This window comes from Carcharodon carcharias, chromosome 15 (genome assembly GCF_017639515.1).
Source record: "Carcharodon carcharias isolate sCarCar2 chromosome 15, sCarCar2.pri, whole genome shotgun sequence".
Lineage (NCBI taxonomy): Eukaryota > Metazoa > Chordata > Chondrichthyes > Lamniformes > Lamnidae > Carcharodon > Carcharodon carcharias.
This window is the reverse complement of record NC_054481.1, coordinates 29992657-30005318: the sequence shown is the minus strand read 5'-3', so window position 1 is coordinate 30005318 and position 12662 is coordinate 29992657. Positions and strand designations below refer to the sequence as shown.

Below are 12662 nucleotides of genomic sequence, written 5' to 3'. Positions count from 1 at the left end.
GACTCCCAACATCATAGTGTCAGCTGTGGCTTAATTGGTAAAACTGTCGCCTCTGAAGATTGTGAGTTCAAGACCCATTCCAGGGCTTGAGCCCAAAAATCAAAGCTGATGCTCGTATTGTGCAGTATCGAGAGAGTGCTGCACATTCGGAGGTGTCCGTTTCAGATGAGACATTAAATCGAGCCCCCATTTGCCCTCTCAAGAGACACTGTTTCATGCACTTTTCAAAGAAGAGCAGAAGAGTTATCCCAATGTCCTCGTGAATATTTATCCTTCACTTGACATCACAAAAACAGATTACCTGGTCATTATCATATTGCTGTGTGCAAATTGGCTCCTGTATTTTCTACTTTAAAACAGTGACTACACTTCAAAAGGACTTCATTGGCTATACTTCATTTTGGGATGTCCGGTAGATGTGGAAGGAGTTATATAAATCCAAGTCTTTCCTCCTTCTTTCTTTGTGCTGTCCAGTTCTTCCCTTTCTATCTCACATAATGACAGCTACATGAGGATATGCTGGGAATGGTATTTTCACAGTGATGCAACTTGCTGCAATTCTAAGTGACAAAAAAGAAAGTCTTATGGATCAAGCAGCTACATGATTGACTAGTTTTCTTGGAAGCTGCATCACTCAAACTAAATGGAACTCTGCGTAAGTAACATAGTAAAATCTGTGGCTTCAGGAGTCAGGCTGCACAGTGTCATTGTGGTACAATACTATCCTACTAGCATATTGGCGTGTGCCTGTAGGGAACAGCACTCTGTTACGTGGAGCTGATCCATTCTCAATCCTCAGAGTGGAACCTTCCTGTGGTTCCTGCATCATTCTAAATTGTTTTCCTTTGCACCCTTCCATTCCAACAGGTGAATGTTGTGGTGGTATCGTTCTTCATCACACAGGAACATGGCCTCTTGCTGCAGGACAGTTTCACCAAGGCGGTGTCCCATGAGGCCTTGCTGGGGCTGGAAGTCCCCTATTATTATTTCTCCAAAAAGGTATAGAGGACGGTAGAGTACTAACAAAATCTATCTTTGGCCGTTCACTGTCACAAACAGATTAAAATGTTTAATAAGTACTGTGCTACAAATATACTGCAATATGGGAAGTGGCGATTTATATTTTGCTGGTATACTTGATGCAGACAACTCAGGAGTAGCATTTCAGCCCAAAGTTATACATTGAAAGAGTAAAATTTCAATTTCTTTCTCCCTTTCTAATTTGTGCTGTACCTGCCCTGGGATTGTTTGATGGGACAGTGTAGAGGAAGTTTTACTCTGTATCTAACACATGCTGTACCTGCCCTATGAGAGTTTGACAACTCATTTCACAATAATACATCCAAACTTAAACATGGATGACTCATTTTAGTGTTGATTTTGTCCTTCATCATAGATTGTAAGAATTGATGTTGATTTGTTGTTTCACTTTATTAAATGAACTCTGGACTTGGAATGAAATACATTATCCTTCAAACTAACAGCAGCCCTGGACAAAAAGGACATGTACATTTAAGTGATACCAAGTGATCATGATATCTCAATATCGATATTCCGCTTTCCACCTGGTACAGTTTCCAACTGTCTATTTTAAATGATCGAGCTATAGTAATGCAAGAGGAATTGATTTACTAATGTTTGCCCTGGGAGTTCCCAGTAAATCAGGCATTGTGGACCAGAACAATCTTCAACTGAGTTGATCTCTAATTGAAATGTGAAAGCAGCTTCAACACAAAAACAGAATTACCTGGAAAAACTCAGCAGGTCTGGCAGCATTGGCGGAGAAGAAAAGAGTTGACGTCTCGAGTCCTCATGACCCTTCAACAGAACTGATTTTTCTTTACAATGAAAGGGTGAAATATAAGCTGGTTTAAGGTTGGGGGGGGTTGGAAGAGAAGTGGAGGGGGGGGTGTTGTAGTAGGGACAAGCAAGCAGTGATAGGACACTATCACTGCTCCTATCTCCTTTCTGCTCCTATCACTGCTTGCTTGTCCCTCCAACAACACCCCCCTCCACTTCTCTTCCAACCCCCCCCCCAACCTTAAACCAGCTTATATTTCACCCCTTTCATTGTAAAAGAAAAATCAGTTCTGTTGAAGGGTCATGAGGACTCGAAACGTCAACTCTTTTCTTCTCCGCCGATGCTGCCAGACCTGCTGAGTTTTTCCAGGTAATTCTGTTTTTGTTTTGGATTTCCAGCATCCGCAGTTTTTTGTTTTTATCTCTGTGAAAGCAGCTTGTTTGACTACTCTCTCTCTAGACTTCACTATTGGCCCTATCCATGTGTGGTGTGTGGTTGTTATTCCAGGGTGATGGCTTGGAAAGTATTTCTCCCTAAAGGGCACTGTGCATTTTGCTGTGCATATTGAACAGTGAGGGAGATTGTACGAGAAAATACAACCTAACGTTTCTGCTGCTTACCTTGGGAAAGAGTATATGCTATTCATCAGCATGGGCTGCTTGGGCTAAATGGCCTGTTTCTGTGCCGTATATCATATGTATTCCCAGCCTTTACACTAGTTTACCCATTTTTTAAGATCTGCTGGAAGTCACTGAAGTTTGGGGTTTGTTCCTGAAAACTGAGATATCAACACATCAGGCATGGTGCTGAGCTGTACAATTTAGAAAAGGGGTGTTCAAAAGGGGTCTGTGTTTTGATGCCTGCCATTTGTTGATCAGTCGGTTAGCATCTGCTGTGTATGGAATCGTGCAATGCAAATGGCCTTTTACACAGGGCTGCTGGTCTCTGTGCATTACAGCAAGAGTCAGCATCCTCAGGAGGGACTGGAAAGAAAGTGGGAAAATAAAGCCAAATTGCAAGATTGCCCTCACTAATCTCTTCAATGAATTTATTTGTTTAATTCTAGTCAGGGGAGATCGAAAATAACCCTGAGCCAATGCCAGGCTCTGCTTCCATTCCACAGATGGTGGCAAAGAGGCCCCTGCGAGATTTTGTTGGGCTAGAAGATTGTGACAAGACAACACGTGATGCCATGCTGAATTTCAGCTTTTATTTAACGATAGGAGACATGGACGAGGCTTTTAAATCAATTAAACTCATCAAGAGGTGAGGCCATTTCTTTCCTTAAAAGAATCCATGAACTATTTCTGTGACTGTGTTAAGTAACACATTGCAAAGTTACTTTTATAATATCTAAGTAGAGAGAGATTGCAGAACTCGGTAGTACAGAGGGATCTGGGTGTTTTGGTACGTGAATCACAAAAAATATGCAGGTACAACAAGTGATTAGGAAGGCAAATGGATTGTTGGCATTTATTGCAAAGGGAATGGAATATAAAAGTCAAAGTTTTACTGCAGCTGTACAGGGCATTGGTGAGACCACATCTAGAGTACTGTGCACAGTTTTGTTCTCCATTTTTGAAAAAGGTATAATTGCATAAGAAGCAGTTCAGCAAAGATTCACTTAACTCATTCCTGGGACGAGGGGTTTGTCTTATGAAGAAAGGTTGAACAGGTTGGGCCTATACCCATTGAAGTTCAAAAGCATGAAAGATGATCTTATTGAAACATACAAGATCCTGAGGTGAATTAATGGGGTAGATACCAGGAGGACGTTTCCACTTGTGGAAGAGACTAGAACCATGGGACACAGTTTAAGTGGTCTACCGTTTAAGCTGGAGATTAGGAGAAATTTTTTCTCTCAAAGGGTATGTGGAATTTTCTTCCCCAGAAAGCAGTGGAGGTTGGGTCATTGAATTTATTCAAGGCTGAGTTAGATAAATTTTTGATAGACAAGGGAGTCAAGGGTTATGGGGGGCAGATGGCAAAGTAGAGTTGAGACCACAACCAGATCAGCCATGATCTTATTCAATGGCATAGAAGGCTCGAAGAGTTGAATGGCCTACTCCTTTTCCTAAGTCCTATGTTTGATTTGCTGGACTGCAGTATTTAGAATATTGAAGGATAGCTGGTGGGGTCAAATTCCCAACTTGTTTATTTTTAAAAGAAGTCATTCTGAACTGATGAAGCAGAATTTTGGAGATATTAATAGAGCAGGGCAGTCACTTATTGATCTGCTACTTGGATGTTTTTCTTTTGAATGTGTTGATCAACATGAGGGGCTTCCTGAACTGTGATCGTTCAGAAGCAAGGTATTTAATAGCGTTGCTTGCATTTAATAGAGTTCTGAAAGGACATAGAATAAATACTGCAGTTCATCATAATACGATTCAGGAATTGTTTTAGAAGCAGAAGATTCCTATATAATGTACTGTTTATGTTTAGATCCAACCCAGTTGGTCGTGTCTCTAAGATCTAGAGTACTGCGCGCAGTATTGTTGTCTGATTATAAAAAGGAAACTGGAAAGGGTGCAGAGAAAATTTACAAGGGTAGTACCATATATCAGGAAAGGATTGACAGGCTGGGTCTTTTTTCTCTTAAAAAAGGAAGGCTGAGGGGTGACGTATGAAAGGTTTGATAAAGTGGATTCAGAGATAATGGCCAGAATTTTATGTCTCGTGGGCGGGGGTGCGCCTGACCCGAACGGACGTGAAATAGCACTAGATGATGTTGGGCAAGTGTCCCAATGTCACCCTACACGCGAGCAATCTTCAGGTCGGTGGGCACACACGGGTGTTGGAGCCGTGCCTGCCAAAAATTAAAGGGCCACTTAAAGTCATTAAAAAGGCAATTGATCTTGGTTTTACATTGCCCATGCAATTTCGCACTCGTCACATGGGCAAAACAGGCAGGCGGGCAGCCCACTTTTAACGAAACCCCACCCACGGGCAGGATAAAAGGGGTCTGTAGCACTGCCGTAGTGAGGAGTTTTGAAGATAGTTTGCTGCTGGTTGCTTATTTGAATTTGACAGGTTCATCTCTGTTCTGAGCTTCAGTCTTAGCATTTCTAGGCATCATTTCAGGACTCATTGGTGTCTCCAAAGCCCCTGGAGGATTTTGACCATGTGGACCCTTCCAGGCACTAGACTACCTTCTGTTACTCTGATAACGGGGATTGTGCTCTCCTTTGAGGAGGAAGAGAGGGGCAGAAGGGAGAGGGGGCCAGGTGTCCCAATGCAGCTTCCAAGGAAACGAGCTGTGGGAGGAGAGACACAGGCACAAGGGGTGCAGGGCCAGCAGGTAGTCCAAAGCGGAAGGGGTCTTAGAAGACGTTACCATCCTGCTGCCAGGGTTTACAGGCAGCCATGCAGCTACCTCAACATGTCCAAGGTGCAATGCAGAAGGAGGCTCTGCCTCTACAGGGAGACCGTGACCTCCATTTGTCAGTTTTTTTTAGATATATAAAGGGTAAGAGAGAGGCACAAGTGGACATTGGGCCGCTGGAAAATGACGCTGGAGCAGTAGTAGTGGGGAGCAAAGAAATGGCGGAGGAACTGAATAGGTACTTTGCGTCAGTCTTCACAGTGGAAGACACGAGTGACATCCCCAAAGTTCAAGAGAGTTGGGGTCAGAGGTGAGTATGGTGGCCATTACCAAGGAGAAGGTGCTAGGAAAACTGAAAGGTCTGAAGGTGGATAAATCACCTGGACCAGATGGATTACACCCCAGAGTTCTGAAGGAGATAGCTGAAGAGATAGTGGAGGCGTTAGTGGTGATCTTTCAGGAATCACTGGAGTCAGGGAGGGTCCCAGAGGACTGGAAAATCTCTAATGTAACCCCCCTGTTTAAGAAGGGAGTGAGGCAGAAGACGGGAAATTACAGGCCAATTAGCCTGACCTCAGTCATTGGTAAGATTTCAGGGTCCATTATTAAAGATGAGATTTCAGAATACTTGGAAGTGCATGGTAAAATCGGGCAAAGTCAGCATGGTTTCATCAAGGGGAGGTCATGCCTGACAAATCTGTTAGAATTCTTTGAGGAGGTAACGAGTAGGTTACAAAGGAGAGCCAATGGATGTTATCTACTTGGACTTCCAGAAGGCCTTTGACAAGGTGCCGCACAGGAGGCTGCTCAGTAAGATAAGAGCCCATGGTGTTAGAGGCAAGGTACTAGCATGGATAGAAGATTGGCTGTCTGGCAGGAGGCACAGAGTGGGGATTAGGGGATCCTTCTCAGGATGGCGGCCGATGACTAGTGGAGTTCCGCAGGGGTCAGTGTTGGGACCACAACTTTTCACTTTATACATTAATGATCTAGTTGAAGGAACTGAGGGCATCCTGGCTAAGATTGTAGATGATACAAAGAAAGGTGGAGGGACAGGTAGTATCGAGGAGGTGGGGAGGCTGCAGAAGGATTTGGACAGGTTAGAAGAATGGGCAAAGAAGTGGCAGATGGAATACAACGTGGGGAAGTGTGAGGTGATGCACTTTGGTAGGAAGAATAGAGGCATAGACTATTTTCTAATGGGGAGAGAATTCAGAAGTCTGGAGTGCAAAGGGAATTGGGAGTCCTAGTCCAGGATTCTCTTAAGGTTAACTTGCAGGTTGAGTCGGTAGTTAGGAAGGCAAATGCAATGTTGGCATTTATTTTGAGAGGACTAGAATATAAAAGCAGGAATGTGCTGCTGAGGCTTTATAAGGCTCTGGTCAGACCACATTTAGAATATTGTGAGCAATTTTGGGTCCCTTATCTCAGGAAGGATGTTCTGGCCCTGGAGAGGGTCCAGAGGAGGCTCACAAGAATGAACCCAGGAATGAAAGGCTTAACATACGAGGAATGTTTGAGGACTCTGGGTCTGTACTTGATGGAGTTTAGAAGGATGAGGAGAGATCTGATTGAAACTTACAGAATACTGAAAGGCCTGGATAGAGTGGACGTGGGGAAGATGTTTCCATTAGTAGGAGAGACTAGGACCTGAGGGCACAGCCTCAGAGTAAAGTGAAGACCTTTTAGAACAGAATTGAGGAGAAACTTCTTTAGCCAGGGAGTGGTGGATCTATGGAATTCATAGCCACAGAAGGCTGTGGAGGCCAGGTCATTGAGTGTATTTAAGACCGAGATAGATAGGTTCTTGATTGGTAAGAGGATCAAAGGTTATGGGGAGAAAGCGGGAGAATGGGGTTGAGAAAGTTATCAGCCATGATTGAATGGCGGAGCAGACTTGATGAGCCGAATGGCCTAATTTCTGGTCCTATGTCTTATGGTCTTATGATTAGGCCTGAGATCACCTCCAATTGTGTGTGGGTACCCCATGCCAGTGGCTCTGAAGGTCACACTTCTATTCTCTGGCTCTTTCCAGAGGTCACTGGGGGATCTTTGTGGAGTATTCCAATGAGCTGTTCACAGTTGCAATCAAGCTGGTGACTGATGCTCTGTTCAGGCAGATAATGACATTTATTCATCTCCTTACGGATGGGGCCAGCCAGGCTGAGCAAGCCAGAGGGTTTGCAGCAATTGCAGGGTTCCCCTGCATCCAGGGTGCAATCTACTGCACACATGTGGCTATCAAAGCACCAGCAGGTCAGCCAAGTGCCTTTGTCAACAGGAAGGGCTTTCACTCAATGAACATCCAGATTGTTAGTGACCACAAGTTGCAGATTCTGCAAGGCCTGAATCTTACCTTTGGCAGATGTGCCCGATCAACGGACCTGGGAGTGGTCGGGAAACCGGCTGCTGACCACAGTTTCACAGTGTGAAACGCGTGCTGAAATGCTCAGCGCTGCCAGGGTGGGGGCAGGAAGAGGGTGGGCAATGACATTTCCGCGGATGCGGGTGAGTACTGCAAGAAAGCTCCCTGAAGACAAACAACTGCCTCAGGGAGCTGCAGACCTGAAAAGGCTGAAATAAAGGTTTTAAAAGCTGAAAAAAAGTGTCCATGCATCATAATCAATCACCTGAAAATACAGCTGTTAAAAATGCTATCCACAGAAATTTATTTTTATTTTATTTCATCACGGAAATTTCATCCCGCCCTTGGATGAGGTTTGATGAAAAATGCAAAGGCTGCCTGGCTGATTCACCTGTCCGCCAGCCATAAGGTTGGATGGGCAATGAAAAATCGGAGTCAATTGCGCCATTAATGGGCTTAATTTCCCTCTTAATTGTCGGCGGGCATGCTTCCAACTTCTGTGCACACCTGCCAAGCGAAATATCGCATGATGACCTTGGGATGCTCACCCAACATCTTGCACGATTTTACACCTGATTGGGCCAGGCGCATGTCTCAAGTCTATGCAAGGTACCCTGGCGGCACCATGTCGCTTATATCCTCAGTCACTAACAGCTGCCAAGGCTCTTCACTGCTCCAGTTCAACTGAATGGATGGCTGCTGGGTGACCAGGGCTATCCATTGAAAAGGTGGCTTATGATGCCCTCCATCGCTCGAGAACAGAGGCAGAGCAGTGTTACAACAGGAGTCATGCCTCCACCAGGACGGTGATAGAGAGGACCATAGGACTTCTGAAGGTGCCCTTCTGACGCCTGGACTGTTCAGGGGGAGCACTACAATATCCTCCAAAGTAGGTGTCACTGATAGTGTTTGCATGCAGCACTCTCTACAATCTGGCTCTGGTAAGGGGGGGTCCCACTGGAGGAAGAGGATCTTGAGGCATTTCCACAGGCCACCGATGATGAATCCAGTGGTGAGTCAGAAAAGGAGCCCGGTTAGGAGCACGGTAAGGACATGGAGGCTGACCTCTGGATCCTTCAGGCAGGCAGGGACACCAGGGTCACCTTGATCCAACACCCCTTCAGCTAGGCTGCCAAAGATCTGCTTCCGCCTCATGCCAGAATGCCGCCTCCATGCCGGATGTTTGAAATGACCCTTTCCTATGCACACAAAGTCCACTCAGTGCCAGTGCAATAAAGTTTAGAGCCACCTACAAAACAAGTGAAGCATTCTCAGGCCATTAAGACAAAAGAAAAATTTACATCATGTTGGCAGTCACATCAAATGAACATAATATATGGTGTTAGTGGTCACATCAGTAAACATATTAACAAAACATGGCAGAACAGAAGATCACCCGTGAACAGTCCCCCTTATGCTCACTGCCTTAAACTTACATTTGCGAGTACTGCATCTTGTTGCTCCCCACCCCCCTTTGCTGGCAGCAGCATTAGAGACAGCACTGTCCTGTTGGCCTTGATGACCTTGACAGTCATCCTATGGCCAGTGGAGCTTGTGTTCGTTCCGCCTGGGAGAGAGCACCCAGTGCCACAGCTGGCCTCTCCCCAGTCATCACAGCCTCATCAGATGCAACGGTCAGTGGCATAGGGGCGGAGGAGCTGCTGCTGTCATCCAGAGCGCCGTGAGAGGAGCCAGCAGAGACGACAAGCAGCTCATGCGCCAGCGCGAGGTCGCTCTGGACTGCCCTGCTTGCCATTGATCGACGGGCACTTAGCTGGGATATTGAGTGCTTCACCCATCTCCCACACTGGCACTGACCTCCTGAGGTCATTGCCCATGTGAGGGCTTGCAGGTCCGAGCGCAACCCCAGGAGCCCCTGATTCTGTCCCTGGAGTTGCCACTCTCTCAATGGAGGAGGCAGTGCACTTGGTGGTAAGGGTCAACGCAGTGCTCATATTCTGCATGGACTCCTCCGCAACAGAGACCATGGCACACATACCCTCATGGATCTCTGCCCGATCTTCCCGCACATCCTGCTGGACATCCAGCATCTGCCACCTAGTGGACGACTCCAGAAGCTGATCATCTGCCTTCGAATCAGTATGGTTCTGGTCTCCAGCATTCCTCTGACTGCCAGCACCCTGGGTACTCTCTGCCTCCATCTGCTCCTCAAGCGAGTATGAAGTGCCCTCACCGCTATGCACCGACATTTTAGCCAACGATCTAATGCCTGCCGAAGTGCTGGTATCTGCGCTGGTGCTTGGCGCAGAGAGGGGGTGTGACGCAGGTACACCTAAAGCCCAGTAGTCCTCTGGCATCAAGGGTGGCTCCTCGGGGTCCTGTCTTTATGGGCGGGCTGGTGATTTTAGTGGAGAACAATGACATATTATTAGTTTAAGTCACCACACTGACACTATGCATGCTGAGTGCCCTGGTGAGATAGTGCAGACCTGTAACATGGTGCCATCGTCTTTCAATGATCAGTGGGGACCCTAGGTTTGAGGTTCTCATTAATGATGAGACTACACAAGAATGTTTGCACAATCCGCCACTCTGACCTCTGAGTACTGCGCTCTTACGTTTGTCAGAGACCCCTGCCTCTCCACGACCGGCTGACCAAGGTGGGTGGCACTCCAGCTCCAAAGCATCCAGAATCAGAGTGCAGAAGAGGCCCTTCAGCCCATCGAGTCTGCACTGACACGTGAGAAACACCTGACCTACCTACCTAATCCCATTTACCAGCACTTAGCCCATAGCCTTGAATGTTATGACATGTCAAGTGCTCATCCAGGTACTTTATAAAGGATGTGAGGCAACCTGCCTCCACCATCCTCCCGGGCAGCGCATTCCAGACTGCCACCACCCTCTGGGTAAAAAAGCTTTTCCTCACAACCCCCCCTAAACCTCCTGCCTCTCACCTTGAACTTATGACCCTCATGATTGACCCTTCAACTAAGGGGAACAGCTGCTCCCTATCCACCCTGTCCATGCCCCTCATAATCTTGTACACCTCGATCAGATCACCCCTCAGTCTTCTCTGCTCCAGCGAAAACAACCCAAGTCTATCCAACCTCTCTTCATAACTTAAATGTTACATGCCAGGCAACATCCTGGTGAATCTCCTCTGCACCCCCTCCAGTGCAATCACATCCTTCCTATAATGTGGTGACCAGAGCTGCACACAGTACTCCAGCTGTGGCCTCACCAAGGTTCTATACAACTCCAATATGACCTCCCTACTTTAGTAATCTATGCCTTGATTGATAAAGGCAAGTGTCCCATATGCCTTTTTCACCACCCCACTAACATGCCCCTCTGCCTTCAGAGATCTATGGACACACACGCCAAGGTCCATTTGCTCCTCAGAACTTCCTAGTGTCATGCCGTTCATTGAATACTTCCTTGTCAAATTACTCCTTCCAAAGTGCATCACCTCACACTTTTCAGGGTTTAATTCCACCTGCCACTTATCTGTCCATTTGACCATCCTGTCTATATCTTCCTATAGTCCAAGACACTCAACCTCACTGTTAACCACCCAGCCAATCTTTGTGTCATCCTCAAACTTACTAATCCTACCCCCCATATAGTCATCTATGTCATTTATATAAATGATGAATAATAGGGGACCCAGCACAGATCCCTGTGGTACGCCACTGGACACTGGCTTCTAGTCACTAAAGCATCCTTCTGTCATCACCCTCTGTCTCTTACAACTAAGCCAGTTTTGAATCCACCTTATCAAATTGCCCTGTATCCCATGTGCATTTGCCTTCTTTATAAGTCTCCCATGTGGGACCTTGTCAAAGGCTTTGCTGAAATCCATATAAACTACACCAACTGGACTACCCTCATCTACACACCTGGTCACCTCCTCAAAAAATTCAATCAAATTTGTTAGGCATGACCTCCCTCTGACAAAGCCATGCTGACTATCCCTGATCAAACCTTACCTCTCCAAGTGGAGATGGATTCTCTCCATCAGAATTTTCTCCAATAGTTTCCCTACCACTGAAGTGAGACTCACTGGCCTGTAGTTCTCTGGCTTATCTCTACAACCCTTCTTAAATAGCAGAACCACATTAGCTGTTCTCCAGTCCTCTGGCATCTCCCCCCTGGCCAGAGAGGAATTAAAAATTTGGGTCAGAGCTCATGCGATCTCCTCCCTTGCCTCCCTCAGCAGTATGGGACACAAATTATCCGGACCTGGAGGTTTGTCCACTGTTAAGCCTGCCAACACCTCTAATACCTTGTCACTCCCTATATCAATTTGCTCAAGAACCTCGCAGCCTCTCTCCCCAAGCTCAATACCTTCATCCTCATTCTCTTGGGTGAAGACTGATGTGAAGTATTCATTCAACACTCTAGCGATGTCCTCTGGCTCCACCCATAGATTGCCCCCTTGTTCCCTTATGGGCCCTACTCTTTCCCTGGTTATCCTCTTCCCATTGATATAGAATATCTTGGGATTTTCCCTACTTTTACCAGCCAGAGCTTTCTCATATCTCCTTTTTGCTCTCCTAATTGCTTTCTTAAGCTCCACCCTGCACTTTCTGTACTCCACTAATGCCTCTGCTGATTTGCTTCCTTGTACCTGCTAAAAGCCTCACTTTTCCTTCTCATACCTTGTCAAAATGAGGAGGTTTGGGGTCCTCTGCCTGTCTTAGTTCTTCCATTGGTGTTATGGCTTCTCTTCTGAAATGACAGAGGAGCATTGATTTGTCCACTCTCTACCTGCAGCGCCATTGCAATGTGGCAACCCCCTCCCTCTGGAATACCTTGTAGAACACATCCGAGTCATGACCCTCGACCCGTAAGTCACTTGGGCCAAGCAGCCAGGGCTCACCCCCTTGTCCGGCACCGGTATCAATGACAGTTGGCACTCAGAATCTTAACACCCTTGAGCTGCACGGCGGTGGGTGGGAGGTGGCGAGCCCTTAACACTTTTCCACAGTGATCCGTGCCAACTCAGCACTCACCATTGCGGATGCAGCAAATCGTTGAACCTTTTGCAGCATTTCACCCATGTGCGTCGCACAATGTCATGGTTGCTGACCTCAGCTGCCATCTCCTCCCAGGCTGTTTTGGTCAGGTGTGGTGGTCTCCTCCTACCATCCCTGGGTACTAGAGTGTCCCGCTTGACTCCAACCTCCTCCAAAAGAACCACATGG

At 46.6% G+C, this 12662-nt stretch overlaps 1 protein-coding gene across 3 annotated transcripts in view; it reads left to right on the top strand.

Moving 5' to 3' along the window:
• Positions 1–12662, top strand: part of ift140 (intraflagellar transport 140 homolog (Chlamydomonas)) — a 140960-nt gene that overhangs the window by 61809 nt on the left and 66489 nt on the right. For 2 of the 3 annotated variants that reach the window (XM_041206061.1, XM_041206059.1), the window contains 2 exons: positions 868–999; positions 2868–3067. In XM_041206061.1, the coding sequence (XP_041061995.1) occupies positions 868–999; positions 2868–3067 (332 nt within the window). The remainder of the gene's footprint in view (positions 1–867; positions 1000–2867; positions 3068–12662) is intronic. The other variant, XM_041206060.1, reaches the window with a different exon arrangement.